We start from the raw sequence: 13649 nt of genomic DNA, 5'->3' as shown, positions 1-13649 counted from the left end.
TATTTATTCTAATCAACAGTTGTGTATTTTAAGATGATTTTCCTCCAAAAAAAAATCTTTTTTTCAGGAATGGTTCACTGTCATTGAGCATTATCACCGAACCAATGCCACCATTACTGAACTGGTCATAGGAAATGAATATTACTTCCGGATCTTTGCTGAAAACATGTGTGGCCTCAGTGAGGAAGCAACAATGACTAAAGAAAGTGCTGTGATTGCCAAGGATGGTGAGTTAGTAGTGGACTAGTAAAAGAGGGTTTTGGACCCAATTCCAGTGTGAGGGGTTTGGGAGAGTTTCCCCCATACCACCAAGCAATTCTCAGACACAAGCTGGGTGTTTTACAATTCAACTCAATTCTGACACTATCTACCTGGAGATAACATCAAATCCCACAGATTAGGAACTTGGTCCCACAAGAATGCCCCCCAGACTCCCACTTCAGATGCCAATTGCAAGTCCAGGTTGTCTCTTGTGCTTCTAACCAATGGGCTATATAAATCATAGGTTCCAATGACCCCCTCCTTAGGTTCTGTTAATTTGCTAGAGCAGCTCACAGAACTCGGAGAAATATTGTATTTACTAGATCACTGGTTTATTATAAAAGATTATGACTCAAGAACAGCCCGGTGGAAGATATGCATTGGGTAGGGTATGAAGAGCGGGCACAGAGTGTCCATGCTCTTAGAGCTCCACCACTGACCTAGAACCTCCATGTGTTCACCAATGGGAAGCTCTACGAACTCATGCTTTGGAGTTTTTATTACATAACCACGATCTATTAGATCTCCAGCCCCTCTCCCCTCCATGGAGGTCTGGGGGTGGGACTGAAAGTTCCAACCACTAATCACAAGGTTGGTTCCCCTGGCAACCGGCCACCATCTTTGCGTGTAGTCCAAAAGTCATCTCAGAGACACTCTCACTGCTTAGGAAATTTCAAAGGTTTTAAGAGCTCTGTGCCCGAAATGGGGATGAAAATCAAATGCCTATTTCTTATTATAAAACACTATGTCACAACTGAACATCTGGAAACCTTGATTTTCAGTGACTAGAGAGGACTGAAGAAGAAGAGATATGGTGAAAGGAAATAAGAAAATGATAAACACACATTTTTTAAATTATGGTAAAAATGTTTGAGTAAAATGTTAATTTTACAAGTAAAATTTTTAGAGGAAAATTATATTATTATTGCATTTTTAATATATAATCTTGAATTCATTCCAGCTTCTGGGGAGGAAGTATATAAATGGCCAAAATCACAGGGATGGGAAAAAGTAGACATTGACTTCTAGAGCTTGGGTTACTTTTATTCTTGTACACCTTCACTATAGCTACACATGAGACCCATGAAATGAGTGAAGCTGATTCCATTCCTATCATTTCATTTCTTCATTAACCACTCTCCTTAAAGCTCTTCCTCATTACTTTCACATTAAAATGCCATATGGATCAAAATACTCAGACACTGAATTCTTTTTAATATTTATCTCGGTTTCAGATGACCATTCTGGCTCTCTGTCCCATGTGTGACTTGCTAGCCTTCAGAATGAATGCCGTATGGTGTTCACTCATGTTTTCACATGTTTTTCTAAGCTCAAGGATGTTTTATTCATGAGTAAAGTATGCCAAGAATAGTATACTCTCAGGCAAATTTGGATATTTCTAATGCTTGCTTTTAAGGTAAAGTCTACAAAAATCCAGTGTATGAAGACTTTGATTTCACAGAGGCGCCCATGTTTACTCAGCCCTTGGTTAACACCTATGCTATCGCTGGCTACAATGCCACTCTGAACTGCAGTGTGAGAGGAAATCCTAAGGTACTATGTTTTATTTTTTTAACACATTAGTTAAATTTAAGAATTAACCCCAAACTCTTTTTGTATGTGCCACATTATAAATGTAAGTAGTAATATAAGCTTACCCCCCAAGTGCTCTTTGTGTCGTTTACTGAGATTGGGGGTTGTGGGGAAGTAGGGTGTTGATGGTGGATAATTAGATACACTATTTAAATGTAGTAGTAAAAAATGTTTATATTTCTTTACTAACTAAGGGATACCTTCTAAGGAAAAACCAAACTACCTATTTTAAAAATAATTGAGCGGTAAGGAGATAGATGGAAGTAATATTGTTCCATCTGACAAATTAGGTGTTAATATTGATTCATCACAATTAAAGTCAATAATGATACTATAATGCAAGGCAAAATTTAAAATGTGTTGTATTAAGGGTACAGAGTACTAGGAAGGGAAAAATTGCATCTGACTGAAGAGAGTTAGAAGGGTTTCAAGGTTCCACGTTGTTGGCATTTGAAAAGAACAGCAAATTAATGAATATTGTACATAGAGATATCTATCCTTGGGCGACACTGAGGGAAGGAGCCCAAGAGTTTGTAAAAATTGCAAACAATGGTGTTTTCCGGCCTATACCGTGAACAGAAATAGAGAAGTCAAAGAGAAAAGCCAAACTGAGGATGGGAGGAAGATGCTGGATTCATGTTTGATTGGAAGTGATGGTGGTACATCCAGGAGGGAAGGAACAGTAGGCAAAGGAGAGGTTCGCTGAAGCTTAGGAGAAAGGCCAGGGCTGTGACTCTCATTTTGGGAGTCCCCAGGCATGGGGCTGCTACATTCCACCAATGGAGTTGAAGCTCTAGAAAGGAACGCCCTTGAGAAAAGAGGGTAGTGAGCAAAAAGCCAAGGACCAAGATGTGAGCCTCAGTGAATGCCTTCATTTGAAAGGTGGAAGAAGAAAGAAGACATTGTGAAAAAGAGAAGTGCCTCTCTAGAGTGCCTCTCTAGAGAAAGGCAAAATCATATAAGAGGTGGAGGAGGAAATGTGAAGGGTGTGCATTTACATAAGGAAGGAGAAGACAATATGAAAGGAGGAGTGGAAGGTCGGTGATGTCATATATAGTTCAGGCATCAAGGAGAATGGAGTCCCCTTCCTGGGTGATCGGGTTATAACAGATCTTGAATTAACTGGTTGGAAAATGATGGTGAATGCAGATGTCAGAGGACAGATTAAGTGGTAAGGAGGCATTAGCAGCCCACAGATAATTAGAAAAGAATATCAGGAAAACAAAGCGGAGAAAATAAGATGGTTATGACCCGTTTGGGGGCATCTTTGAAAAATGCTGAGCAATAATATATACTCCCTTGGATATGCTAACCTCGTGGACCTGTAGATCAAACTGAGATGCAACTGAATCTGTTTGGGACGATTGTCCCAGAGCTGTCCTCTGAACCACTCTGGCTTGCTTCTTCAGAACTGCTCATTTGCTCTCCTGCCAAGTGCTAAGTAGAATTTAATTTGAGAGAAACAGTGCTCAAGTGGAAGTGAATTCTTCTTAGATGTGCTTTCTTTCTAAGCCATGCTTTAAAATTCTGTCACTGGCTTCGATGGCCTATTAATATGCTAAATACAGATATGTTTTGACCTCATTTACTTCCATATTAACTTCAGCCCAAAATAACCTGGATGAAAAACAAAGTTGCTATTGTGGATGACCCAAGATACAGGATGTTCAGCAATCAAGGGGTCTGTACTCTGGAGATTCGCAAGCCCAGCCCCTATGACGGAGGCACGTACTGCTGCAAAGCAGTCAATGACCTTGGGACAGTGGAGATCGAATGCAAACTGGAGGTGAAAGGTATGGCGTCCAAGATCTTAGATGTAGGATAAAATGAAAGGAAGTCTCTTGATTATTGTCCTTACTGCAAAATCCAAATTGTTTGCCAAAATGTTCTGGATGGAGGAAGGGGGAAGAGAATTTGAGAAGACATTTTTACATTTTGCATTTACTCGTGATTTATTTGTGAAGGCTACTTGGTTATCTACATAGACTTATTTTTTCATCTCTTGCAATTCTTGTTAACTAAAGAAATATTAATTTCAGTGGAATGCTGGTATGTGCACAGCATGGTGAGAATAAATAAAGTCGGGGGATATTATTTTGGTGATGTAGTTCATCTATAAATAGAATCCTAGTGCAAAAGTTTATCTAATGAAACTGCAATTAAGGAATTTACACTATTTCATTAGTTTACTATTTTCTGAAACTTTCAATATATATGGGTAAGTTTGTTAATTTAGTGTATAATATTACACATGCAGAATATAACATACACGTATTTTTATCAATTGCTTTTCAAATCTCATTAGAGAACTTCCATTTACAGGAATGCATTTAATTTATAGCAGTTTTCAGAAGTTTTGTAACCAAGAAAATATATAAGGATTAGTGTGGTAGAAAAGTCTCAGCATAATCTGTCATATTAATCAATTTTCATATTAATTGAGTATATTTTTATACTGAAGTTTTTTCTTGACAATCAAAACCTACTTTGGGACACCATGAAAACTACAGGGTTGTCTGAGTCACTGTTAAGAAATAATACGTGAAATGATCCTAATGTCTTTTCTCTGTGCTTATTGTATTATATTGTCTTTCTGTGATAACCAAAGTCTTTTCTCCTACCTCTATAATGAAAAAAATTATGATCTAAAAGTCAGAAAGGTGATCTTGTAAATATCTAGTTAAGAAAAAACATCGTAAATGCTTAGGATATTTATGTAAAGAAAAAGTTTTTTAGTATCAATTTTAGTATAAAATAGTAAAGAAACTTTTTGAAAAAAATTTCCTTTTATAACTAAAAAAAAAAAACCAGTATTCTTTCTCTTATGATCTCTGTCTGTCTTCGGATAATACAGTATAGTAGATTTGCAATTGAGTAAGGGGAAATTTTTTGTTTGTTTTCTTCCCTCTCAAATAAAAAAACATAATAATATTCATAGAAAACTTCAAACTTTACTTTGAGATAGTGCTTGCAAATTTATTATTTTAGCTGCTTATTAGCTTTAAATGCAGATTAAGGTCACAGTTGAAAATAAGTCTGGTTTCTAAATGCCTAGCCTTATTAGTTAGTTCCAAGGTATTGTTGATATTTATGTTTCAACATCAAAAAAAAAAAAAAAAGTACTACTTCTGTGTGTTTTGAAAATAATTGAATGCTAATGCTATAAAATGATGATTTCATAAATGGTTCAACATTTGGGGTCTTCCATAGATGCTAATAATGTTAATTGTATAGATGATATATTATTTATAGTAATTGCATAGTGAATTCCATAGTAACTTAATTTAATAATATAAATAATGTATTCTAGTATATAAGTTCATAGTAAGATATCAATTGTAATATGTTGGTAATAGCTTTTGGTCCTAAAGTAAAGCCAAGATTATTTATCATCAGATTGTTATCTGGTAATAGGTGACTTGAATCAAGTTACGCTGTGAAAAATAAAGGTAAGAATGTCAACTGAGAATAAATAAATACTGGTACAAATATTCTAATTCTACAGTGATATATCAAGGAATAAATACCCCTGGACAACCAGAATTCCTGAAGGGGCTGCAACAGGTTTTAAAAGTTCATGTTCCACTGGATATTTCTACTTTCTGTTCCATTCCTCTTACATGAAATCGTACTTTGCATGTAAAGCTTGACTTTCTCATTTGCTTTTAATTATATTTTTTAGCAGCTCATGGCATACGGTATTTATGCCATGAACAAGGAAGGCCAAATTATTCAAGGATATTAAGCACCACAGGTCCCCATAAACAAAGCCAGAAATCTACATTTGAAGATGACCTCATTTTAGATATAAGATTATCAAAACCTAGAAACCCATGGTATTTCTTTAATTTTTCCATATTTCATGTATAAAGAGATGGGATCTTCCTTTAAGATAGTTTAGTTTCCTTAGATTCACATTGAAATTCAGAAAACTGAACATTTTTAAGTTGCTAATTTGTAGAAAAAGTGTTTTGGACATTTTTGATGGGAAGAGGTCACAAATCAAAATAGATCCAATATTTGGAAACTTTCATATTTAATTTTCCAGTGAAAAATTCACCGGTAGAATATCTGTAACCTATCTAACTGTTGGACATTTTGGATATTTTCATGGAACCCAAATTGTAGGCCCCATTACTAAATGTATTAAGCAATCAATGTGTCTTATCATAAATGCATGATTCACCTCCATTTGGAAGAGTGAATTAAGAAGTTCTTTGGAGCTGAGTAAGCAACCTGATGTAAACTCTAATGACTTAGATCTATGTCTGAGTTTGCAGTATTTGCTGAGTCCCCAGAGGTAATGTCAGCTTTCAAAAGAGGAAAGAATTAGGGCTCTTCCTTTAAAGTTTTGTAAATTATTCGTATGGTCACTTTCTAGCCTGTTCGTCTAAGTCTCGCGTTTATTTAAATCGGTCATATATAATCAGTTCAGAACACAATATTATAGAATACACTAGTCTAATATTTACATCTACTTGATAATTTTGCCTTTTAGAATTTCAACATATATATATGTACACTAATGCTTTGTCTATTATTTATGTTTTTCTTTTGTTGAAAAACACAATATATATATGTTGTAGGATTTTTTTTTTTAAGCTAATGGTTTGGAAGCTCTTACCATAAATATTCACTATACCATCAAATTGGCTCTGCCACCTGTTTAGGCAAAGCGGTTGTGCATATTAATACATGTTTTACATATTAATGATCCTTTTGAAGTGACTGGATCCCTGCTCTTCATTCCATATGCTTCTATTTTCCTACATCTTTCACATGACTAAGGATTAATGAAATCACCTCATCATAATCATGACCATAATTTCATCCAACAAGTACTCAACTGTGGTTTTAGCACTTTATTAATGCTTACGACGTCTTTCTCTCTTTCTCTTTTCCTTAGTTGTAGCACAGTAAGGATTTTTGAATGTATATTATCATCTAAGGTAAGCTTTCATATGGTTTAGGCATATGAAGCTTATGACTGTCATAAGCCATACAAAGCCTGTGGAGTATGGCATGATTTTCATTATGTAATCCAATGAAAATAGACTATTTAAAATCTCTAACTTGATAGTTTTAATTTGTATTTCAGTATCTTGAAATTAACAGCTAGTACTTATCCTGCACAACAATCCCCTGTTGACATGAAGCAAGTTGTTGAATGCAGTAGAGCATGAATTAAAGCATTTAATGTAGATGAAAATGAGTGATACCCAAGCATTCTAAACTCTGCATCAAGGAATGGACATGTACATAAGTGGCATCATTTCTATCAATAAGTGACTTGACTTTTTTTTAAAAATAAAAGCAGAATGACTCTCAAATTTGCATTAAAGAAGTTTTCAGAATGTTCAAATGGCATGCTGTTTTTGTCTGGACGTGAATTTTTTAGCAAGTAGTGAAGCATTTCTCTAAAGGACCATGAATTGTTATGGTTTCATGGGTTCTCTCATGAAGAGTACTTTTATTATTTTTTAACTATAATTCAGAAACACAGAAGGTAAGTAGGAAATATTAGTAGGTATTTCTCTCACTGTCAGAAGGAATCGAATAGGTTTTAGTATTTTTAACAAAATATTTCCAATTTTTTCACTTTCGACAATGTATAAATAGCCAAAGTTAAAGTAGTGCCTTTTTTCTTTTTCAAAGTGCTCGAGTCAGAATTTTTTGTGCTTAAATAAAAAGAACATTAACAAACCGGAAACATTGCTTCCCACAGATTCATAATATGGCCTGCATTTGTTCTGCCATTCACTCAGAGCACTTAAATCATCTATAGAGAATCTCCAGAGAGTAATAAGTAATAAGACCTCTCAGAGAGTAATAAGTACTTTCCAACCAGTTAGGAATTTAAACTAAGATTAAATAATAGTAGGGAACAAACACTGCTATGAGTCTGCTGGGAACTTGCTTTTCCTTCCAGATGCCAAGTGCTTTAAATTCTAAATGTACTTAACCCAGGAGAAGATTTCCAAGTGGGGACTGAATGGATTTTTTGTAACTAACTGGAATATAATTAGTCACATCTCCAGGCAGCTAGTCCAGAAATATTATTTCAGTGATTTTTCACATAGACGGTTTTGACTTTGCCTTTTCCTTTCTGTCCTCCCTAGGTGGACTTTCCTTCTGCAGGCTCCTCTTGCAAGGTGTACCTCCTAACATAATTGATTCATATTTGCGAGACTTGCAATCAAGCAATCCTGAGGAATACTAAGGGCCTGGGCGCTGCCTCTCTGCACTCCACTGCTTTGAAATCTGGTTGCAATGAGAAAGTATTTTCTGTTTTGACACCAGGCACCCAAGTGTGGCCATTTTTTTTTTTTCTCTCAATGTTGAAGTAAAAAAAAAAAAAATGTTTGCACAGATTGCTTAATTAAAAATTGCAAACAAAATCCCATTTGAAGTCAGCATTTTGATCGTTATTGTCTGTGCTCGGTCACTGTACTTTACAAAAAAAAAAGCAAACTCTAGAATAAGCAAAAGCAGTTATTTTAGTTTAAAATAATAGGCTGTACATGCTTTTTTTTTTCCCCAGGGTAAAAAATATAGTACAGTACACCATGATAGATCTTGAAAATCCATCTTTCTCTTGATCTAAGAGATTTTCTAAGCAAAGCAGAGTTGTATATTTCACACAACCCTGCTTGACACCAGTGAATCTGTGCCTTTTTCCCATTTGAATTTGCTAAACGACTTAAAGTCTTCCAAACTAATTTTCTCAACGGAAGGGAAAATGTATTCAATAAATGCTACAATAAATCTGAAGTGTTTATGATGAAATGACACAGTATTTGTTTTTGTGTTTGGGGTTGTATGCTCAGACAGAGCTGAGGACAGAAGGCTGGGAGCCAGCATGCTACCAAAGTCAGACCTGACCTCTGTCATGTCTCTGGCTTGGCATCCTGGCCAGATCCACCAAAGCTCCTGCCAGAACAGTTAGTCATAGTGACAAAGAGCTGCTGCAGATTACAGAGCAGTTACAGATTTAGGATTTGCTGATGGCATCCATTCAAATTGATGGAAACCTTCTTCAAAATCTAGAGGCTGAGAAACATTTGTCCAAGTCCATAATCTTTTCGGCAACTTCCTTCACTTTTCCTGATGCTGTAGAGAAGGTTTCAGTTAAGGAAGTGGTGTAAGGAACTCATCACACCTTGCCTTCCCCCTCCTTGTTCTTTTGGTCTTTTGTTCTAGGAGCTAAGCACATTGTGACCTATAAGTAGGCCTAGCATCCTAGGACTCTGAGTTTCCCAATGGCCAAGCAGATTGAGAAATTCTCTGTCTTGCTTGGGGGCCGGGCAAGGGGAGGTCCTACCTCCAGTCCTGGTTCAACTGGAATCTTTTCTGGTGTCTAGAAAATGGAGAGAAAGAAAGTGTTTCCATTTCAGTCTATATTGGTGACTGCAGAGATGCTTGGGGTCTAGCCCCGTATGGTCCCTTCAAAGACAGGTGACTCTGGAACTTGCTAGACAAGTGTGGACCTAGGGGCTTTCAATCTCTAAGGCCATAGCTGGCTATTTACCTGCTATTTTTAAAGATGTTCTTTGTGGGAACACTGAACAGTTCTACCACTTAGTACCAGCCTTGGACATGCAAGAGGGACTTCTGCATTTTTAAGAGCCTCATGCTGGCCCTTTTCGACACAGGCAGTGAGGCCATAAAACCAAGTAGATGTGCCTACTTGAACACTTACCACACCATTCTTTCTTATAGACTGTACCCATGCTCACTGTTAGGGCCTTTGTGGGCCTTTTTCCTGGGTTTAAACCTCTAAGGAAGAACCACATGGCCAGTATATGCACACTGAGGGCTAAAGGGTGGTCCAGAGGCATCTGTTTGCCAGGAGGTTGGGGCGTGGGACTAGAGCTTGTGCTTGAGGCTGGAGCATCTACATGTGTGCACCTGAGATCCCTCATGGTGTGATGCAGGAAGGTTGCAAAGAGCAGGGAGACCAAAGACTAGCAGTGAGTCACAACATTGTGGCAAGTATCTCTGAAGAATCTGGTAATTCCACAATCAAACTTGGCCTTCCAGGCCATTATGAGGGTATCTTCATGAAGACTACAGGATTCAACTATTTTCGTAAGCATCTGTTAGTTTGACTTATAACACCTAAATATGTATGTGAGCTATAAATATGTATATGAGCTCAGGCAGCCCCCAACCACCTGTCTTCCCTTTCCTGTATCCCCTCCTCCCCTCCTTCACCATCCAGCATCTCTGACCTTTCCGCTACCACAACTTCCTCCCCTGCACTCACTAAACTCCAGATCTGATTTTCCAATTCCTTCTTCACTTAAGTTTCCCCGAACGGAATTCTAGAAATATAAATTTGGTTTCTTCTTCCTAGGAGTAAGAGTAGAATAAGGAAATAATAATACCAGACAGTGTTACCAATTCTCCCTATAATATTATCGATTGTAAATTGGACTCTACATTTATTTCCTTATTTTAGCTGGGTCACTAATTACCATCCTTGCACCAAAGATTCAGGTGATTGCTACATGTAGCTATTTATAAAATCCAATTAAACTTTGATAACTTAGCAAAGATGAGAGACATAAACCTGCCAATGGAAGGACCAGTTCTCCTGATTCTAAGGGCTGTCATCACCCTCTTAAAGTCACTTGATGATCTCTGTCTCCAAATGCACTGACCTGAACAATCTCTGACCTAGTTGAATACTTTTCTTCTATCTGAAGTAGATTACTAGGAACAAAATACCAGGAGACAGCAAGACACTTAAACACTTTCAGAGGGGTCACTCAGAGTGTGGTTTGGGGTACCAGCTGACTCAAGTCCTTAAAGAAAAAACCTAGCGCTCTAGTGCATAATTGACCATAACTTCATTTTCTCCCAAGCAATAGTTTTAGAAATAATCTTCCTGTTCTTTGTAGCTAAGCCCTTACACAGCTCTCCACAAGCAAAAGTTGCCCTCCTTATATTACTCTACTTTCATCCTAGTCTTGGAGTCCAAGAAAACATCTGAAAGACATTGTATACCAATTTAAACCCTTAAAAAAAATTTAAGTTAATGAAAAAAAAGAAAGAAAGAAAAAATAACTAAGGGTTACTAGCCACACTATGCAAGGAAAGAATTCAGATTTTGCAAGGGATCCCTCTTGGATGATTGGGACAAAGGGTAATTGGAAAGAAGCCATGTTGCAAAATAAACCAATGCTGGTTTGAAGTCATGTAGTCATTTGGAAAATTCCAGGCACTAGAAGCCAAATAATATATCCCCTGAAGGCTATGGGTAAAGTGCCAGTGGGCTGTTAATCCCAGCTCCTCTCCTGAGTGTCTACTGGGGGTCATTATAAATCCAGTTCCCATTTCTGCACTGGGAGGTACCACTGAGCCGGAGGCAGATTCAGTAATAATGAAGGCTGCCAAGAAGAGGTAGAGCCTCTCTGAGTATGGTTATTTTTACGCTCTTCTTAATAGCTCGTAGTTAGGGTTTAATAAACACTGGCTAGTGGTAGAAGTAGGAGTTCATTGGTGAGATAAGTTGTTCCCTGGGTCCTTTAATAATTATCAAGTTCTCATAATGGGAAGCAGGGACTCTGACCCAAAGCCTGCCTTTAGCAACTCCACTTTCTGAATAAGTTAAGCGAGAGTGATAGAAAGAGAGGGAGGATGTGGTGAGAACGGGCTCAGTGAAGGCCAAGACCAAGAATCAACATTTAGCAAGAGAGAGAAAAGGAGGAAAACTAACACATGATTATTTGTACAGAGGGAAGGGCAATCAAGAGCAGTGAGATAGAAATGAAGCCAGGAACAACCTCATAAGGCAAGGAACTAAAGAAAGAGGAAATGGCAATGAGAAAATCAACAATAAAAAGAAAAGAGCACTTGCTTCCTGCTTTACAGGCATTATCTCAGTCACGATCTCTTAACCCTGTTCATCACTGCTGCGTTCCTATCTGCAGAAGAAAACCTGGGACAGGACAGTGAGAACATAGCTTGAAGCCACTGCCACAACCCCTTGGATTCATTAAAATTTATCCACATGTTTTATTCTTCTCCATGGTATACAGGTTTATTTAATAGAAAACAATTTTTTTCTTCTGAGATCTTCAAATGGATGCATTTCCAGACATACCTTTAGGTATCTCAGTCTGGGAAGCACAGTATCATGTTTAAAAAACTTAACAACCAACAACTAACACCTTCACCAAGGACCAACAAGTAGATCTCGATTCCACTGGATTTGTACTACATGATCAATTAAAATACGTACATATTTTTAAAATATATGTAAAATATAAAATCAAAAAATAAAATAGAATATAAAAATAAAGTGGAAAATCTTAAACATCTATTTATCTATTCTTCTTTGCCCTGGAAAGAAGAGCCTTAAGCAAAATTAAGTGAGTCAAGCTTATCTTTCTCATCCCTTAATTGCCTGAGTCCTTTCTCTCTTCTTTCTGCCTCATCACCTTCCACCTGAGGCTCAAGGGGCTTGCTCAGAGTAGTACCTCCACCTAAGCCTTCTAAGACCATATGCTTCAGTTCCCTGTTACTCAAAACGTGGTTCCATGGCCAGCAGCATCACCTGGGAGCTTGTCAGGAATGAAAACTCTCAGCTCTGCTCTCACTCTCTAGATCCATTAACTCAAAGCCTGCATTTGAACAGGATCTCCAGGTGATTCACGTGCTCGTGCTCGTTCATGCTGGAAGAGTGCAGCTCCAACCTTTGATCTCTCTAGTTTCTTATCTGAATATTTATCTGGGGCCATTCTTTCTCAACTATCCCAAAGGAAAGACAATCTGATAAAAGTGTCCCTCCTACATCCTCGCCAACACTTGTTATTTCTTGTCTTTTTGTTAATAGCCATTCTAACAGGTGTGAGGTGTTTTCTCATTGTGGTTTTGATTTGCATTTCCCTAATAATCAGTGATGTTGAACATCTTTTCCTATGCTTGTTGGTCATATCTGTATATTTTTCTTGGAAAAATGTCTATGCAGATCCTCGGCCTATTTTTTTAATTGGGTGGTTTGTCTTTGAGTTGCATGAGTTCTTTATATATTTTGGATATTAACTCCTTATCGAATGTGTCATTTGCAAATATCTTCTCCCATTCAGATGGTTGACTTTTTGTTTTGTTGATGGTTTCCTTTGCCTTACAGAAGTTCTTTAGTTGATTTTGGAGAGGATGTGAAGGGCACCCTCACACACTATTTGTGGGATGGTAAATTAGTGCAGCCGCTATGAAAAAGTATGGAAGATCTTCAAAAAATTGAGACTAGGACTACCATATGATCCAGCAATTCCTCCTCTGAGTGTTTATCCAAAGAATATGAAAATGCTAATTTAAAAGGTATCTGCATCCCTATATTCATTGTGGCATTACACACAGTAGCTCAGAAAAAAGATAAAATATTGCCATTTGTTAGCAAAACAGACACACGGACCAGTGGAACAGAATCGAGAGTCCAGCAGTAAACCCATATTTTTATGGGCAAATAATTTTCGACAAAAAAGCCAAAAACATTCAGTGGGGAAAGGAAAGCCTCTTCAATAAACGGTGCTGGGAAAACTGGAAAGCCACTTGCAAAAGAATGAAACTAGACTGTTGTCTATCACCACACACCAAAATTAACTCAAAATGGATTAAAGACTTGAATATAAAACCCGAAACAATAAAATGCATAGAAGAAAACATAGGAACTAAACTCAAGGACCTGGGACTTAAAGAGGATTTTATGAATTTGACCTCAAAGGCAAGGGAAGTAAAAGCAAAACTAAACGAATGGGAGTGTATCAAACTAAAAAGCTTCTGCTCAG

General features: G+C 37.3%; 1 protein-coding gene across 1 annotated transcript in view; it reads left to right on the top strand.

Annotated features, from left to right (window-relative positions):
* MYBPC1 (myosin binding protein C, slow type) overlaps positions 1-8320 on the top strand; it is a 70579-nt gene extending 62259 nt beyond the window's left edge. The window contains exons 26-29 of the mRNA XM_015591446.2: positions 68-227; positions 1679-1815; positions 3461-3647; positions 7974-8320. Coding sequence (XP_015446932.1) covers positions 68-227; positions 1679-1815; positions 3461-3647; positions 7974-8074 — 585 coding nt within the window. The 3' untranslated portion in view covers positions 8075-8320. The remainder of the gene's footprint in view (positions 1-67; positions 228-1678; positions 1816-3460; positions 3648-7973) is intronic.
* Positions 8321-13649: the final 5329 nt, after the last annotated feature.

Source organism: Pteropus alecto, unplaced genomic scaffold (assembly GCF_000325575.1).
Source record: "Pteropus alecto unplaced genomic scaffold, ASM32557v1 scaffold94, whole genome shotgun sequence".
NCBI lineage: Eukaryota > Metazoa > Chordata > Mammalia > Chiroptera > Pteropodidae > Pteropus > Pteropus alecto.
This window is presented reverse-complemented; position numbering and strand designations above follow the sequence as displayed.